Here is an 11,670-nt window from a genome sequence, read left to right as displayed (position 1 = left end):
ATCTCTCCAAGGGATTTCCAACCATATTCAGAGCTGCTCCTAACTCATCATGAGCTAGGAATTATGACCGTTTGAAAATGGCCAAAACTCACTTTCTTAACTTACACAAAATTCCCAGATTTCCTCATTCCTTCCAAAAATCAAAGTTTTCATATTTTAAACTCTTTATAGTCGTTTCTAGGTGCGAGATGTTACACTCTCGTCCTCAATAAGAACCTTGTCCACAAGGTTTGATTAAAGAAATCCCACAACAAAAGACAGTGATAAGCTAGATGTAGCTACTGAAACTTCCACAAGTACAAAGGCCACTGGTTGGCAGGTCCAAATGGATATCAAGAAGAAATCAGTACGTAGTCCTGTATGCGCTAACTACACTAGTGCCTGTAATGTTGTTCACATAGCCTTCAATAATGGGCAAGAATGATATGTACTTTTCTGGTGCAAGTACAAATATAATTGCACAATATGCAGCAGCTTTAACTTATCCAATTTGATGCGATACCACTAATCCAACTCCAAATACCAGAGAACAAGCATCCTTCCTTTTGAGAAAATCAAGCATCTTAACCTTGGAGAGTATTTGAAGGATTGAAATGAATTCCTCTACTGAAGTAGTTGTTGATGATATACTGACAGTGTTCCTCTTAAAGTGCGGAAGAGAAGTTGTGTATGCTTTCCAGTGGGTAGCCTTGGTCAGCCATCTAGGAGAATCTTGTATCAAAAATAGGCCGAAAAGCTGTATTATAAGTGATCTCCTGCAACATATTGTTAGTTGATTGATAATGGTGAATGAGTCTTGGAGATGCTTAGGTGTTATTTCAGTTATATATGTCGATACCATGAGCGAAATAACCCAAATTCCATAACCCATCAACACACTCCCAATGTCAAACCATGAAACACTCCTGCCAAAAATAATTGCAAGCCACCCCACATGACAAAATGATTCAGAGAAGCACAGTGCATCTCTCTCTCCAAAGAAATATGTTATTTTTCCACGCATTACAACACCTACTATTCCACTAGTAGTGCATCTTGACTCCAACATAACATACCCATCTACTAAGAGGCCAAAATTATGTATTGGTACTGTCGGAGCAGGTAAAAAGAAACTCACCAGACGATCTTGTGATGTTTCTGTTAATTGTGTTGCAATTTGAGCCCGTCTCTGTTCAAAAATGACACAGAGTAACAATCAACTTGTCTTCTTCCGGTGAGAACATTTGTGTTTTAAGACCAAGCTGCAAGTGATTTATCCATCGAAAACTACTATTCCTTTCGCAGCATTGCAGACCATCTAGTTTAGGGACTTTACTCCAAAGCTCAATTGCTTGAAGAGCGATAACATTCTCATCTTTGTCTGATCCCTCAGTGGTCAATTCAAATAGAGTGTCCATGTAAGGTTCAAGCAACTCATAATATGTCGATGTCAATAGTAGAAAGCAAAGCTTTGTATTTCGTTGTCCTATTGACTTCTGCAGAGGCCGCATATAAGACTTGCGTAATCCGCCCCCGCACCGTAACTATAAAATTTTGCGATTGGCTTATCGGTTGTGGTTCCATTTTGAACCGCCCTAAATATACCCCTAAAGTTGAGTCAGATTTTCAGTTATTATCCCTTGAACACTACCACAAAAATCAGTTTTAGCGGCAATTATTTAATGGCAATAATATAAATGCCGCTAAATTATGTTTTACAATCCATTATTACCGGCAATTGACCTTTAGTCGGTATAAGTTGACCCATTAATGACAATTACTTAAATATCTAATACACCATTTCATTAAAAAAATACTTTTTATTCTAAAATACCCCAACATTCTATACAGGCTATTCCAAAAGGCCTAAACCCATTTCATTCTATACAGGCTATTCCTAAACGCCTAAACCCATTTCATTCCCAAAATCCCCAAATTCCAAAAGGGCTCGATCTCTCTTTCGACGTCTTCATCTGAAGCGGCAATTTGAGATTCACAAAATTGATATGAAGCACCATCAATTTCTCTGAAGCTTCATCTTCTTCGTCTTCGATTTCGTCGTTTGCATCTCCGTCTTCTTCATCCGCCATCAATTTTCGCAACCCTTTGCCACTTCCTCAAGGTACGCCGCATTCTGTTTTTTTGTTTTGAATATTTGGATGATGATGAATGTTTTGTGTATGAGCGATGAAATTGCCATATATGAGAATTGCACTCTTGCAGTGAAGTTGTGGTTTGCTGCGATAGAGTTGTACTTTGTGCATGGCATGTTGTGATAAGCTCGATCTGTAAAGAATTTTGCTCTGTATTTGCCTTTGCTCTATTCAGTTTGCTTGGTATCTAATGCAGCAATTTGTACCGTGCTTAATGCAATCATTGTCTATTTTATGGTTTTCTTTTTCAAACCATGCTTTTACTAATATGATTTTTTTGTGTATGACTGTAAAATCATGATATATAAGGATTAGTATGTGTAGTTTCCAGAGAGTTGTACTCTGTGCATTGTACTACGCTCTACTTTCGTTAATTTGACTCCTTTTAGATTTTGCTTTTTCAAAACTTGAGTTTGATTTGATTACCATAATATAGCTTTGACGAACATAGCTTAAAAAACCTGTATATATTAATTAGATTTTGTTTTCTTCTGTATTTAGCTCGAGAAAATGAGTTAAAATTTTGTATAGCTTAGAACATGATTTAAGATTTCACAATAAAACTAACAACAGCCACTTGGAGGTGTGGTTCCATAGTTGTTTTCTTTAATAGTTTGTTTGCAAGTTTTCACATATTAGTATGTTCACCTGCACGTTTGAAGAAAATAGATAAGGAGTTGATTTTGAAGAACGAAAATGCGAAATAGAGTTGGTAGCAGATTGGTAGCTGAACAATGTCATGATGAAGAAGTACGACCCTACATTCACCAATTAATGAAAACTCAGAGCTGCTAGCCAGTCCAAACATCTGAGGATAACAATTCTATTGACACTGTTGTTGAGCTGAATAATGAGCCAGGTTATTTCTTAAAACTTGAATTTATAGATTATCTGCATAATAAGATCTAAATACGTGATAATGTATGTAGTACTAGTTGCATTTTGCAAACTTATGAGAGTATGTATTCTCTCTGGTTTGCTTGATTGTTGTAGTATTGATGTCTGTTTTGTTTTCTCTCTCTGAAGTGTTGGCATTGTTGTTTCTTTTTTATTCTTAGTTTTTCTGCTGGTTATATCCTTTTGATATGCTGTGTTGTCCTCTTCTTCTCAGTTTGGACGGCTGGTTAAGGTGGAACAAGAAAACAGTCCCTCCATTTGAAAATTTTCAATTGACAGTTAAATAAACTTGGTTTCATTATTAGAGTTCTTGCGCTGTTTAGCTTGATTGTTGCACTGTACTTATTCTTTCTTTGTTTCTGAATTTATTTCAGGTCCTTCAAAGACAAGTAAAGCTCGTGGACCTACTTTGTTAAAAGATGTTTGGAATCTACCGCCGGGGAAGACAATTGTTGTGCCGTTTAATAGTCGTAATCAATCAATTGGAAAAGAGGGACGAAAGCTGGCTAGCTTTCTAGGCATCATTGCTAGAAATGCGACTTGAAGGCTATGTATGTGACCAAATATAAGACCAAAGATGCCTTGATGAAAAATAAACCAGCTCACATACCAAGAGATCAATGGAATGGTCTCGTCTCGTATTGGCTTTCTGAAAAAGCAAAGGTTAGCGCTTCCTATATCTTGACTGTTTGTTCTAAAATATGTAGATTCTTCATAGTTCTTCCACTTGTTCTTTCAAAGAACTTAAGTACTCTGTTATACTAGCAAGAGTTGATGTTTTATTTTCTCATTCTAGAAGCGTAGTCAAACAAATAGAATCAGTAGAGCTAACCAAAAAATGCCTCACACGGGTGGATCCAAAAGCATAGCAACCTTGATGAATGAACAGGTATTAATGCATAAATTACTTACTATAAGATTTTACAATTCATTTCGGTCATGCCTTATTTATTTTGCATCAATTTAAATTCATAGGCTATAGATGGAATAGAGCCCACACGTGCAAAAATCTACATATTAACTCACATAGAGCGTAGAGATGGTAGACCATTGGATGAGGAGTCTTCAAATGCCGCTGTAAGATCTCTTATACACTTTTACCTTTCAATTGTGAAAATTCTAACTTGGAAATTGATTTGGAAAAAAAATGATTATAAGGTTAAAATATGAGGAATTGGTGAACTGCAACTAATCTGTTGAAGCTTCTTAGTTTCATTGCACTGATTTTGTACTTTTTTCACATTATTAAAAATCATAATCTTAATTATTATCAGCCAGTTTAAAAAAATAATCATAATTATTACCAGGACATGATGAAAGAGAAGTTGAGTAATGATGAGATACTTGAGGAACAATCTCATGACAGTGTTGCTTGGGAAGGCGATGCGCATTCACAAGTGTTGGGAAAAGAAAAAAGTGGTTATGTCCGTGGTTTAGGACTTGGTCCAACCCCTTCTCTGTTATGGGGCAGTAAATCATTCTTACGAAATGTTTCTGTTGATGGTTTGTGTAACGAGGCTGCAAAAAAGTTAGAGCAAGAGATAAATGAGTTGAACAAAAAGCAGGATGAAGAAATGGTTTTGATGAGAAAAAATCAAGAGATGCTAGTTTCAGAATTATCATGGATGAGAAAAGTCATGTGGAAATATGCTCCTACTGAATTAAGCAGGCCTCAAAACAATGGAAGTACTACTAGACAGGTTATCCGATTTCAAAGTTTTAAAACTTCCTTTCATAAATTTTAGCTGTACAAGATAATTTTTTCATCTAGTGTGTTGATTTTACTAGGTTTCTGATGCCAATAGTGGCAATGAACAAGCAATATAAGCACTGCTCAAGTCGTCAAGTGTCAACAAGTTCTTTCTTCTCACAGGGTAATATTTTTTACCATACATAATCGTGCGTATCAACTATCTATTCTTTTGGTAAATCCTCTCTTCTAGTTCATATATGGTTGTGCTTCTATTATGAAAGAACACAAATGATATCAAGTCCTAGTCTCTTCCTCTTCATTTTTGTATCTTATTTTACTTTGTTTTAGGTAGTGGGAGTGGGTGCTGCGTATGTTCTATTATGGAAGAACACATAAATGATATCATGTTCTTTCTGTATTATTGTTGCAAGGCTAATTTTGCTTAGAGGTGATTTGATTTGTTCATATATTCTCTGGTTATGTTTCACTGGAATATGTTTTACCATTAGTGTGATGTTCTTGATCAAAGACAATCGTTAATCTTTTCAAGTGAGTTATGTTGTACATTATGTTCTTGTTCTTGCATATTCAAAACTTGGTGCTTCTCTTGACATTGATTACTCATTTCTTGTAATCTAACCATCTGCTGCTATATGTGTATAGCGAGATATTCATTCAAATGGTGAGCTTGTTCAAGGAATGGCATTGATCCAGAAAGCTGACACATTTTGCATTAGGGAAAAAAATAGTGGCTTAATTGCCTTGTTTTCTTCATTGTTGAACACATTTTTTCTATTGTGATGATTCATACTTTCTATTGTGAATGTATTAAGATTGTTTGTTCTTATTTTAAATGAATGACATTGTTTTGAGTTTGGTATTTCTTCTTTACTACCTTCAAACTTATCTCTTTTGTGCATTTTATTTTTGATGTTATAAAAGAGGGTTAAATATGTGGATTTAGGTGAATTCATGATCAATTTTAAGTCATTACACTAATGGAGTGACAATTATTATCTTTGCCGGCAATAGCAAAAGCCACAAATGTGCTTGTTCCTAGGTAGTTTTAATGGCAATAGTAAAGGCCGCTAAATAGATGCCGCTAAAAGTAATTACTTTTAGCGGCAATAACAAGGGTCTTTACCGGCACTCGACATAAATGCCACTAAAGGCTTTAGTGACATTGGTTCCAATGGCATTTAATCAAATGCCGGTAAATGCATTTGTGGCAATAAATATTGCCGCTAAAAGGAAAATCTATTGCCGCTAAAGGTCTCTTATGGTGTAGTGGAACTTTTCCACTTTGTATAATAACTATAATGCAATAGGACATATAGTTATGCTAAATGTATGGTTCCAAGTAAAATTGAACCAAGTGTTTCGGATTCGAAAATAACACATAAAATTATATTGCTAACAAGTATATACAAACAACAAACAAAAAATTAAAAAGAGAAAAAGCAGAAAAGTTCACTGTTGCAATCTTCCATTAAGTCCGTCGTTTCTGAGCTCTCTTCTTTGGTCTTCTCATTTTCTTGGGAAAAATGCCTTCAAAAAGTTCCACAAACCATATAGAAAATATACTAAATTGAGTGTTTTCAGTTGAAAATATTATAGCAATTTAACATTAGTATAGATGGATAGGTAGAAATTTGAACTCCTATTTTAAGTCATTCTTGTCTAACTTAGATGGATAGGTAGAAATTTGAACTCCTATTTTAAGTCATTCTTGTCTAACTTAGATGGATAGGTAGAAATTTGAACTCCTATTTTAAGTCATTCTTGTCTAACTTAGATGGATAGGTAGAAATTTGAACTCCTATTTTAAGTCATTCTTGTCTAACTTAGATGGATAGGTAGAAATTTGAACTCCTATTTTAAGTCATTCTTGTCTAACTTAGATGGATAGGTAGAAATTTGAACTCCTATTTTAAGTCATTCTTGTCTAACTTAGATGGATAGGTAGAAATTTGAACTCCTATTTTAAGTCATTCTTGTCTAACTTAGATGGATAGGTAGAAATTTGAACTCCTATTTTAAGTCATTCTTGTCTAACTTAGATGGATAGGTAGAAATTTGAACTCCTATTTTAAGTCATTCTTGTCTAACTTTCCATCAACATCTCTTCTTCTGTTTTCCACAATACTTTTCAAAGGGAACTATTGTATGACTAAGTCAATTGAGGATAAAATAATAAATGAGCATTAAAGACATGATGTTACTCTATTTCATCTTCCCTATGACAAGAAGGGACACTTTAATCAAACAAAACCAAGTTGTATGAATGCAATAAATTTTAGTGTAATTTTTTCACGAAATCTATATAATCATAAAAGGTCAAGACGCGTCATTGAACCAATTATGAGAACAGTTAGGGTACGTTCGGGATAGAGAAAGCAATTGTAAGAATGAAATAAACTTTTATGGAATTTAATTTATACAATATTCCGAGTTAGTGATTAGTTGTCTCTTCTGCTATTTTCAAACTTGTTAGGTACACAATAGTTTTCGATCACATTAAGCTAATGAGGGAAAATCCATCAATATTCCATTCCACCTAAGGAAATAAGGAATACGGTACCAACATGGGTTGTGGTGCACTGGTGGGAGTGCTTCACCCTTAACCAGAGGTCTCGGGTTCGAGCCCTGGGTATGGAGAAAATTTTGTTGGGAGCGCCACCCTCAAATGGGACCTACAGAGTGCGATTTGGATTTAGTCGTAACTTCAATGTGGGCTCCGGACACCGGGTGGGAAACCCAAAAAAAAAAGGATAGGGTAATGTAAGTAGCCTTTAAGCCAATTTCCTCAAAGACTAGAAGGGGAAAAAGATTGTGATAAATCGGAATTGATGAACAATTGAATCACAAAGTTCGAAGAAGAAAAGTTCAGAAAATTGAATCAGCCTTTAAGCCAATTTCCTCAAAGACTAGAAGGGGAAAAAGATTGTGATAAATCGGAATTGATGAACAATTGAATCACAAAGTTGAAGAAAGAAAAAGTTCAGAAAAATTGAATCACAAAGTTCATTTTGAGGTCATTAACTATCTCTGCAGTGTGTGTTATGCAAAATGATGATGTGAAATTAGTCTTATGTAGAATAATTTTCTGCAGAACTTCTAAGAAATTTCCAATGACAAAAACTATTGCTTGACTAAGTCAAGTGAGGAAAAAAATGAAGAATAATTAAAGACATGATTTAAGTCCTTCATTTCCTCCGTGTGGAATTTTATTTTTGTTCTTTTATTTTCAAAATTTTGTTTGATATGTGTTTTTCTTCTTAGTTAGTATGTTTTGAATAACTTGGTGAAGATCATTCCACCTGCAGAGAAATTTCCGATTTGTTGTCTCTTGTGTTGTTTCCATATACTCTTGATTCAAGATAAAGGTGTAATGATCAAATAAAAAAATGATGCACAAGCAAAGAAAACTGAGAGATTAATTGTATTGAAGGATCACAGTTTTCTGTGTTTGCTTTTATAGATGTAGAGATGATCTAATCAACTCATTCTTTAATTTGATGTTTAAAATCATGGAAGAAACAAGTTAATTATCAAGAAGTTACCACCTGCTCGAGGTCCAGGCACTTGAGCATTCATATTCAATTTTCATTACAAGGATGACCAGGCCTTAAAATCGAAGTGAATGAACATGTCGGAATTTAACATCTGCCCGTCTTACTCATCTAACATAACAGTCCACTGCTACAGCAATTGCTTAAACACAAAAAATCGAACTTCAAATGCAGATATGTCTTTCTTTTAGCTTGTTATTAAGAATATATTTGACTTTAATGTTATTGTTCAGTTGTACCTAAGCTAATATATGACTTCAATTCAGTAGTCGAAGCAAATGCTAAAAATAATCCAGAGTAATCTAACAGATTAAAATTACAAAGAGAAAATTCAGACCAAGTAAACAACTAAAATTCAAAGAATAATATTCATGAGATTATTCTAACAATGGATATTACTTGACAAGTTGGCTCTTCCAATATTCCATTAATTAAATCCGTCATCGCAAAGCTCTCTTCTTTCGCCTTCTATTTTTGTGCGGAAGATGCCTTCAAAAAATTATACAAACCATTTTAAACATGAGGCTCCACATGACAGTTACAACAACTATGGCCACTGATTGCCACGTAAATCCACTAGCAAAATACGACTCTTCTTCTTCTTCTTCGGACTCCAATGGACGAGGAACATGCAATCGGTCTGATAAGGACATTCAGAGAGAGTTTTTAGACTGCCAGGAATTGTAGTCTTGTCAGTTCCCTTGAAATCTTTCCAGTGAGCATTTTTCCCAATAAAAAAAAAATTCCCTCATTCATAATCAAGCAGTATGAATTGGTTGTTGGATGGCGTGAGGCATAACTTTCGTCATGAAGTATAAATATATGTAAAAATGTACCAAAATCAAAATCGCGGAAGTTGAAACTGAGTTAGAGAACATTTTAAGGATGTTCTATGACTAGAAAGCTGAAGTACCATAAAATTATTAGCCACTTCTGTAGTTTTGAGTGTTCTTCAACATAAATTTTCACAAATATAAACTTTCTAATATCAACTAATTTCAATCATGAACCAAACTCTATATGCTTACTGCACTGTTTTTTCAAATTTTGTTGTATTAATGAGCTATGTTGCTCGGACTCTCCTAAAATATGATGATATCGCACCCATGTTGGTTCCTTAAAAAATACACAACTTTTGAAGAATCCAACACGTACCCGTTGACATTTTTGAAAAATCTAAGTAACATAGCTAATGAGTGGCTGTGTAGATCACTTCTGTCAATTTGAAACAGAAACAAACTAACATAACTTGAATAACCATTGATACAAAAATAACACACATAATATTATGTTTCTAACATATACAAACAACAAATAGAAAATTAAAAAAGTAAAAAGTAAAACACAGAACAGTTCACTAATTAGTCCACAAAATCAAACAAAGACAATTTAACCCTCTCAATCTTCCGTTAAGTCCTCCGTCTCTGAGTTCTCTTCTTTGGCCTTCTTCTTTTGTGAGGCATGAGTTCATCAAAAAATTCCACAAACCATTTTGGCTTACGGTATTTAAACATGAGACTCCACATGACAGTTCCAACAACTAGTCCAAAACTGTAGCCTATGATTACTGATTCCCACGTAAATCCACTAAAAAAAATATGACTCGCCTTCATCTTCGGACTCCAATGGTTGAGGAACATGTGATGAATCACTCGTTCCACATTGTTTTGATAAAGGAGGACCACATAAAATCAAGGTTGCCGCCATAAGAGTCATTTTCAAATGTGTTGAACTGTAGACCGTGAGGAATTGGTCTGACAAGATGATTTTGAGAGAGGTTTAAGAAGGCCAGAAAGTTCATTCTTGTCAATTCATGCGGAATCTTTCCAATGAGCCGATTCCAGGAGAGATCTAAAGCCTCAAGTGTATTCAATTGCCCCAATTCCATTGGAATATGACCTATGAGATTGTTATAGGATAAATTGAGTAGCCAAAGTGAGCTGAGATCCTATAACGTTTTCAGAATGACACCTTCAAAATGGTTGCTTGAGAGATCTATGGTTGTCGTAATTGTGCTGATTCTTTGTAGCTCAATATCTTTCCCTTTGATTACCAAACTCACTGAATCCTCATACGATCTGACAAATGACAAATTCAACATAGATTCCATGTACCTGATCTCTCTTGTGTCTTCGTCATCTAATTTGATCATTGCCTTGAAGTTTCCAAAAACTTTTGCAGGAAGTGAGCCACTGAAATCATTACGAGAAAGATCAAAAATTCGCAAATTGGGAAAGCAAAACTTAGTCTGACACGTACTTATAGGTCCATGGAACTTGTTCAACTCTAATATAAGGACTTGCAGAGCTTGAAGACTTCCGAGCCAAGCTGGACACGTGTCATTTATAGCATTGTTCCCCACATCAAGGACTTGTAGACCATTACAATTGAGCAACGATACAGGAACAGGTCCTTCAAATCGATTACCATTTACGACAATGGTACTCAATGAAGTGTTGTGTCCACATAATGGGGGAAGACTCCCTGTGAAATTGTTCTTTCTTAAGTCCAGCACCGCTAGTGAAGCCATGCTTCCCAAGCAATGTGGAACTGAGTCACTGAAGTAGTTGTGTGATAAATCTAATAAGATAAGTTTTCTCATGTTACCAATAGATAAAGGTAGTGACCCCTGAAGGAAGTTAAATTTCAGATCAAGATACTGTAGGTTATAGTAACGAAATTGTGGTAGGTGGCCTGTTAATGAATTATGAGAAAGGTTTAGGAACTGCAACGAGTCCCACGTCATGCCGCTAAACCAGTTAGGGATTTGACCACAAATCTTATTGTTAGAAATATCCAAGTACACAAGTGTCTTTACATTTCTCAAGAAGTGTGGAAAATCCTTTAGTTGACTGGAAAATCCTTCAGTTCACAAGATGATAACCACAAATCTTGTAGGCTAGGAAAAGTGATTTGTATTCCCTCATCGACGGTGATGTTATTCGATGAAAGGTCAAGGATAGAAAGGTTTGTGAGATTCGAAAGTGATTGAAGAAAAGAACCACTGAGTTGATTATGGCTTAAATCCAGGCGTGCTAATGTTGGGTTTGTTTTGAGCTCATCGGGTAATCCACTAAATCTATTGTTATCGAGCCACAACTGACCTAGCAAAGGGAGGCTAAACACAGAAGATGGTATGGTACCATTCATTGAGTTGTAGGACAAATTCAGTTTGGTTAGCTTTTGAAGCATGCTCACATTATTAGGCAGTGGGCCAGATAGGGAATTACTCGTAAATCCTAAGTATTCAAGATGTGTCAAACTTAAAAGTGAAGCGGGAAACAAACCAATGAAGTTGTTATAAGAAAGTAGTAACGTACGTAACTCTTGGAGGTTAGAGAAAACATCAGGAATTTCACCTGAAAAGGAGTTGGAC

At 35.2% G+C, this 11,670-nt stretch overlaps 3 protein-coding genes across 4 annotated transcripts in view; 1 reads left to right on the top strand and 2 right to left on the bottom strand.

Annotated features, from left to right (window-relative positions):
* Window positions 1-481: 481 nt before the first annotated feature.
* On the bottom strand, window positions 482-2,069 carry LOC107060165 (sugar transporter ERD6-like 5). The gene is made up of 2 exons (XM_015307740.1): window positions 1,995-2,069; window positions 482-1,168 (listed from the first exon to the last, which is right to left on the bottom strand). The coding sequence occupies exons 1-2, from the start codon at window positions 2,067-2,069 to the stop codon at window positions 482-484; spliced, it is 762 nt and encodes a 253-aa protein (XP_015163226.1).
* A 719-nt stretch (window positions 2,070-2,788) lies between these two features.
* On the top strand, window positions 2,789-5,602 carry LOC107060183 (uncharacterized). 2 transcript variants are annotated; one of them, XM_015307758.1, is made up of 7 exons: window positions 2,789-2,991; window positions 3,404-3,692; window positions 3,826-3,918; window positions 4,005-4,106; window positions 4,337-4,729; window positions 4,818-4,903; window positions 5,386-5,602. In XM_015307758.1, exons 2-6 carry the CDS (start codon window positions 3,579-3,581, stop codon window positions 4,854-4,856), a joined length of 741 nt encoding a protein of 246 aa, XP_015163244.1. In that variant the 5' UTR covers window positions 2,789-2,991; window positions 3,404-3,578; the 3' UTR covers window positions 4,857-4,903; window positions 5,386-5,602. The 2 variants fall into 2 exon arrangements, 1 of the variants encoding a protein (XP_015163244.1); XR_001473193.1 differs by having other exon boundaries at window positions 4,337-4,903.
* Window positions 5,603-10,242: 4,640 nt separating this feature from the next.
* LOC107060164 (receptor-like protein 12) overlaps window positions 10,243-11,670 on the bottom strand; it is a 1,592-nt gene continuing 164 nt past the window's right edge. The window contains exon 2 of the mRNA XM_015307739.1: window positions 10,243-10,923. Within this exon, the coding sequence (XP_015163225.1) occupies window positions 10,243-10,923 (681 nt within the window). The remainder of the gene's footprint in view (window positions 10,924-11,670) is intronic.

This window comes from Solanum tuberosum, unplaced genomic scaffold (assembly GCF_000226075.1).
Source record: "Solanum tuberosum cultivar DM 1-3 516 R44 unplaced genomic scaffold, SolTub_3.0 scf00063, whole genome shotgun sequence".
In the NCBI taxonomy this organism is placed as follows: domain Eukaryota; kingdom Viridiplantae; phylum Streptophyta; class Magnoliopsida; order Solanales; family Solanaceae; genus Solanum; species Solanum tuberosum.
This window is presented reverse-complemented; position numbering and strand designations above follow the sequence as displayed.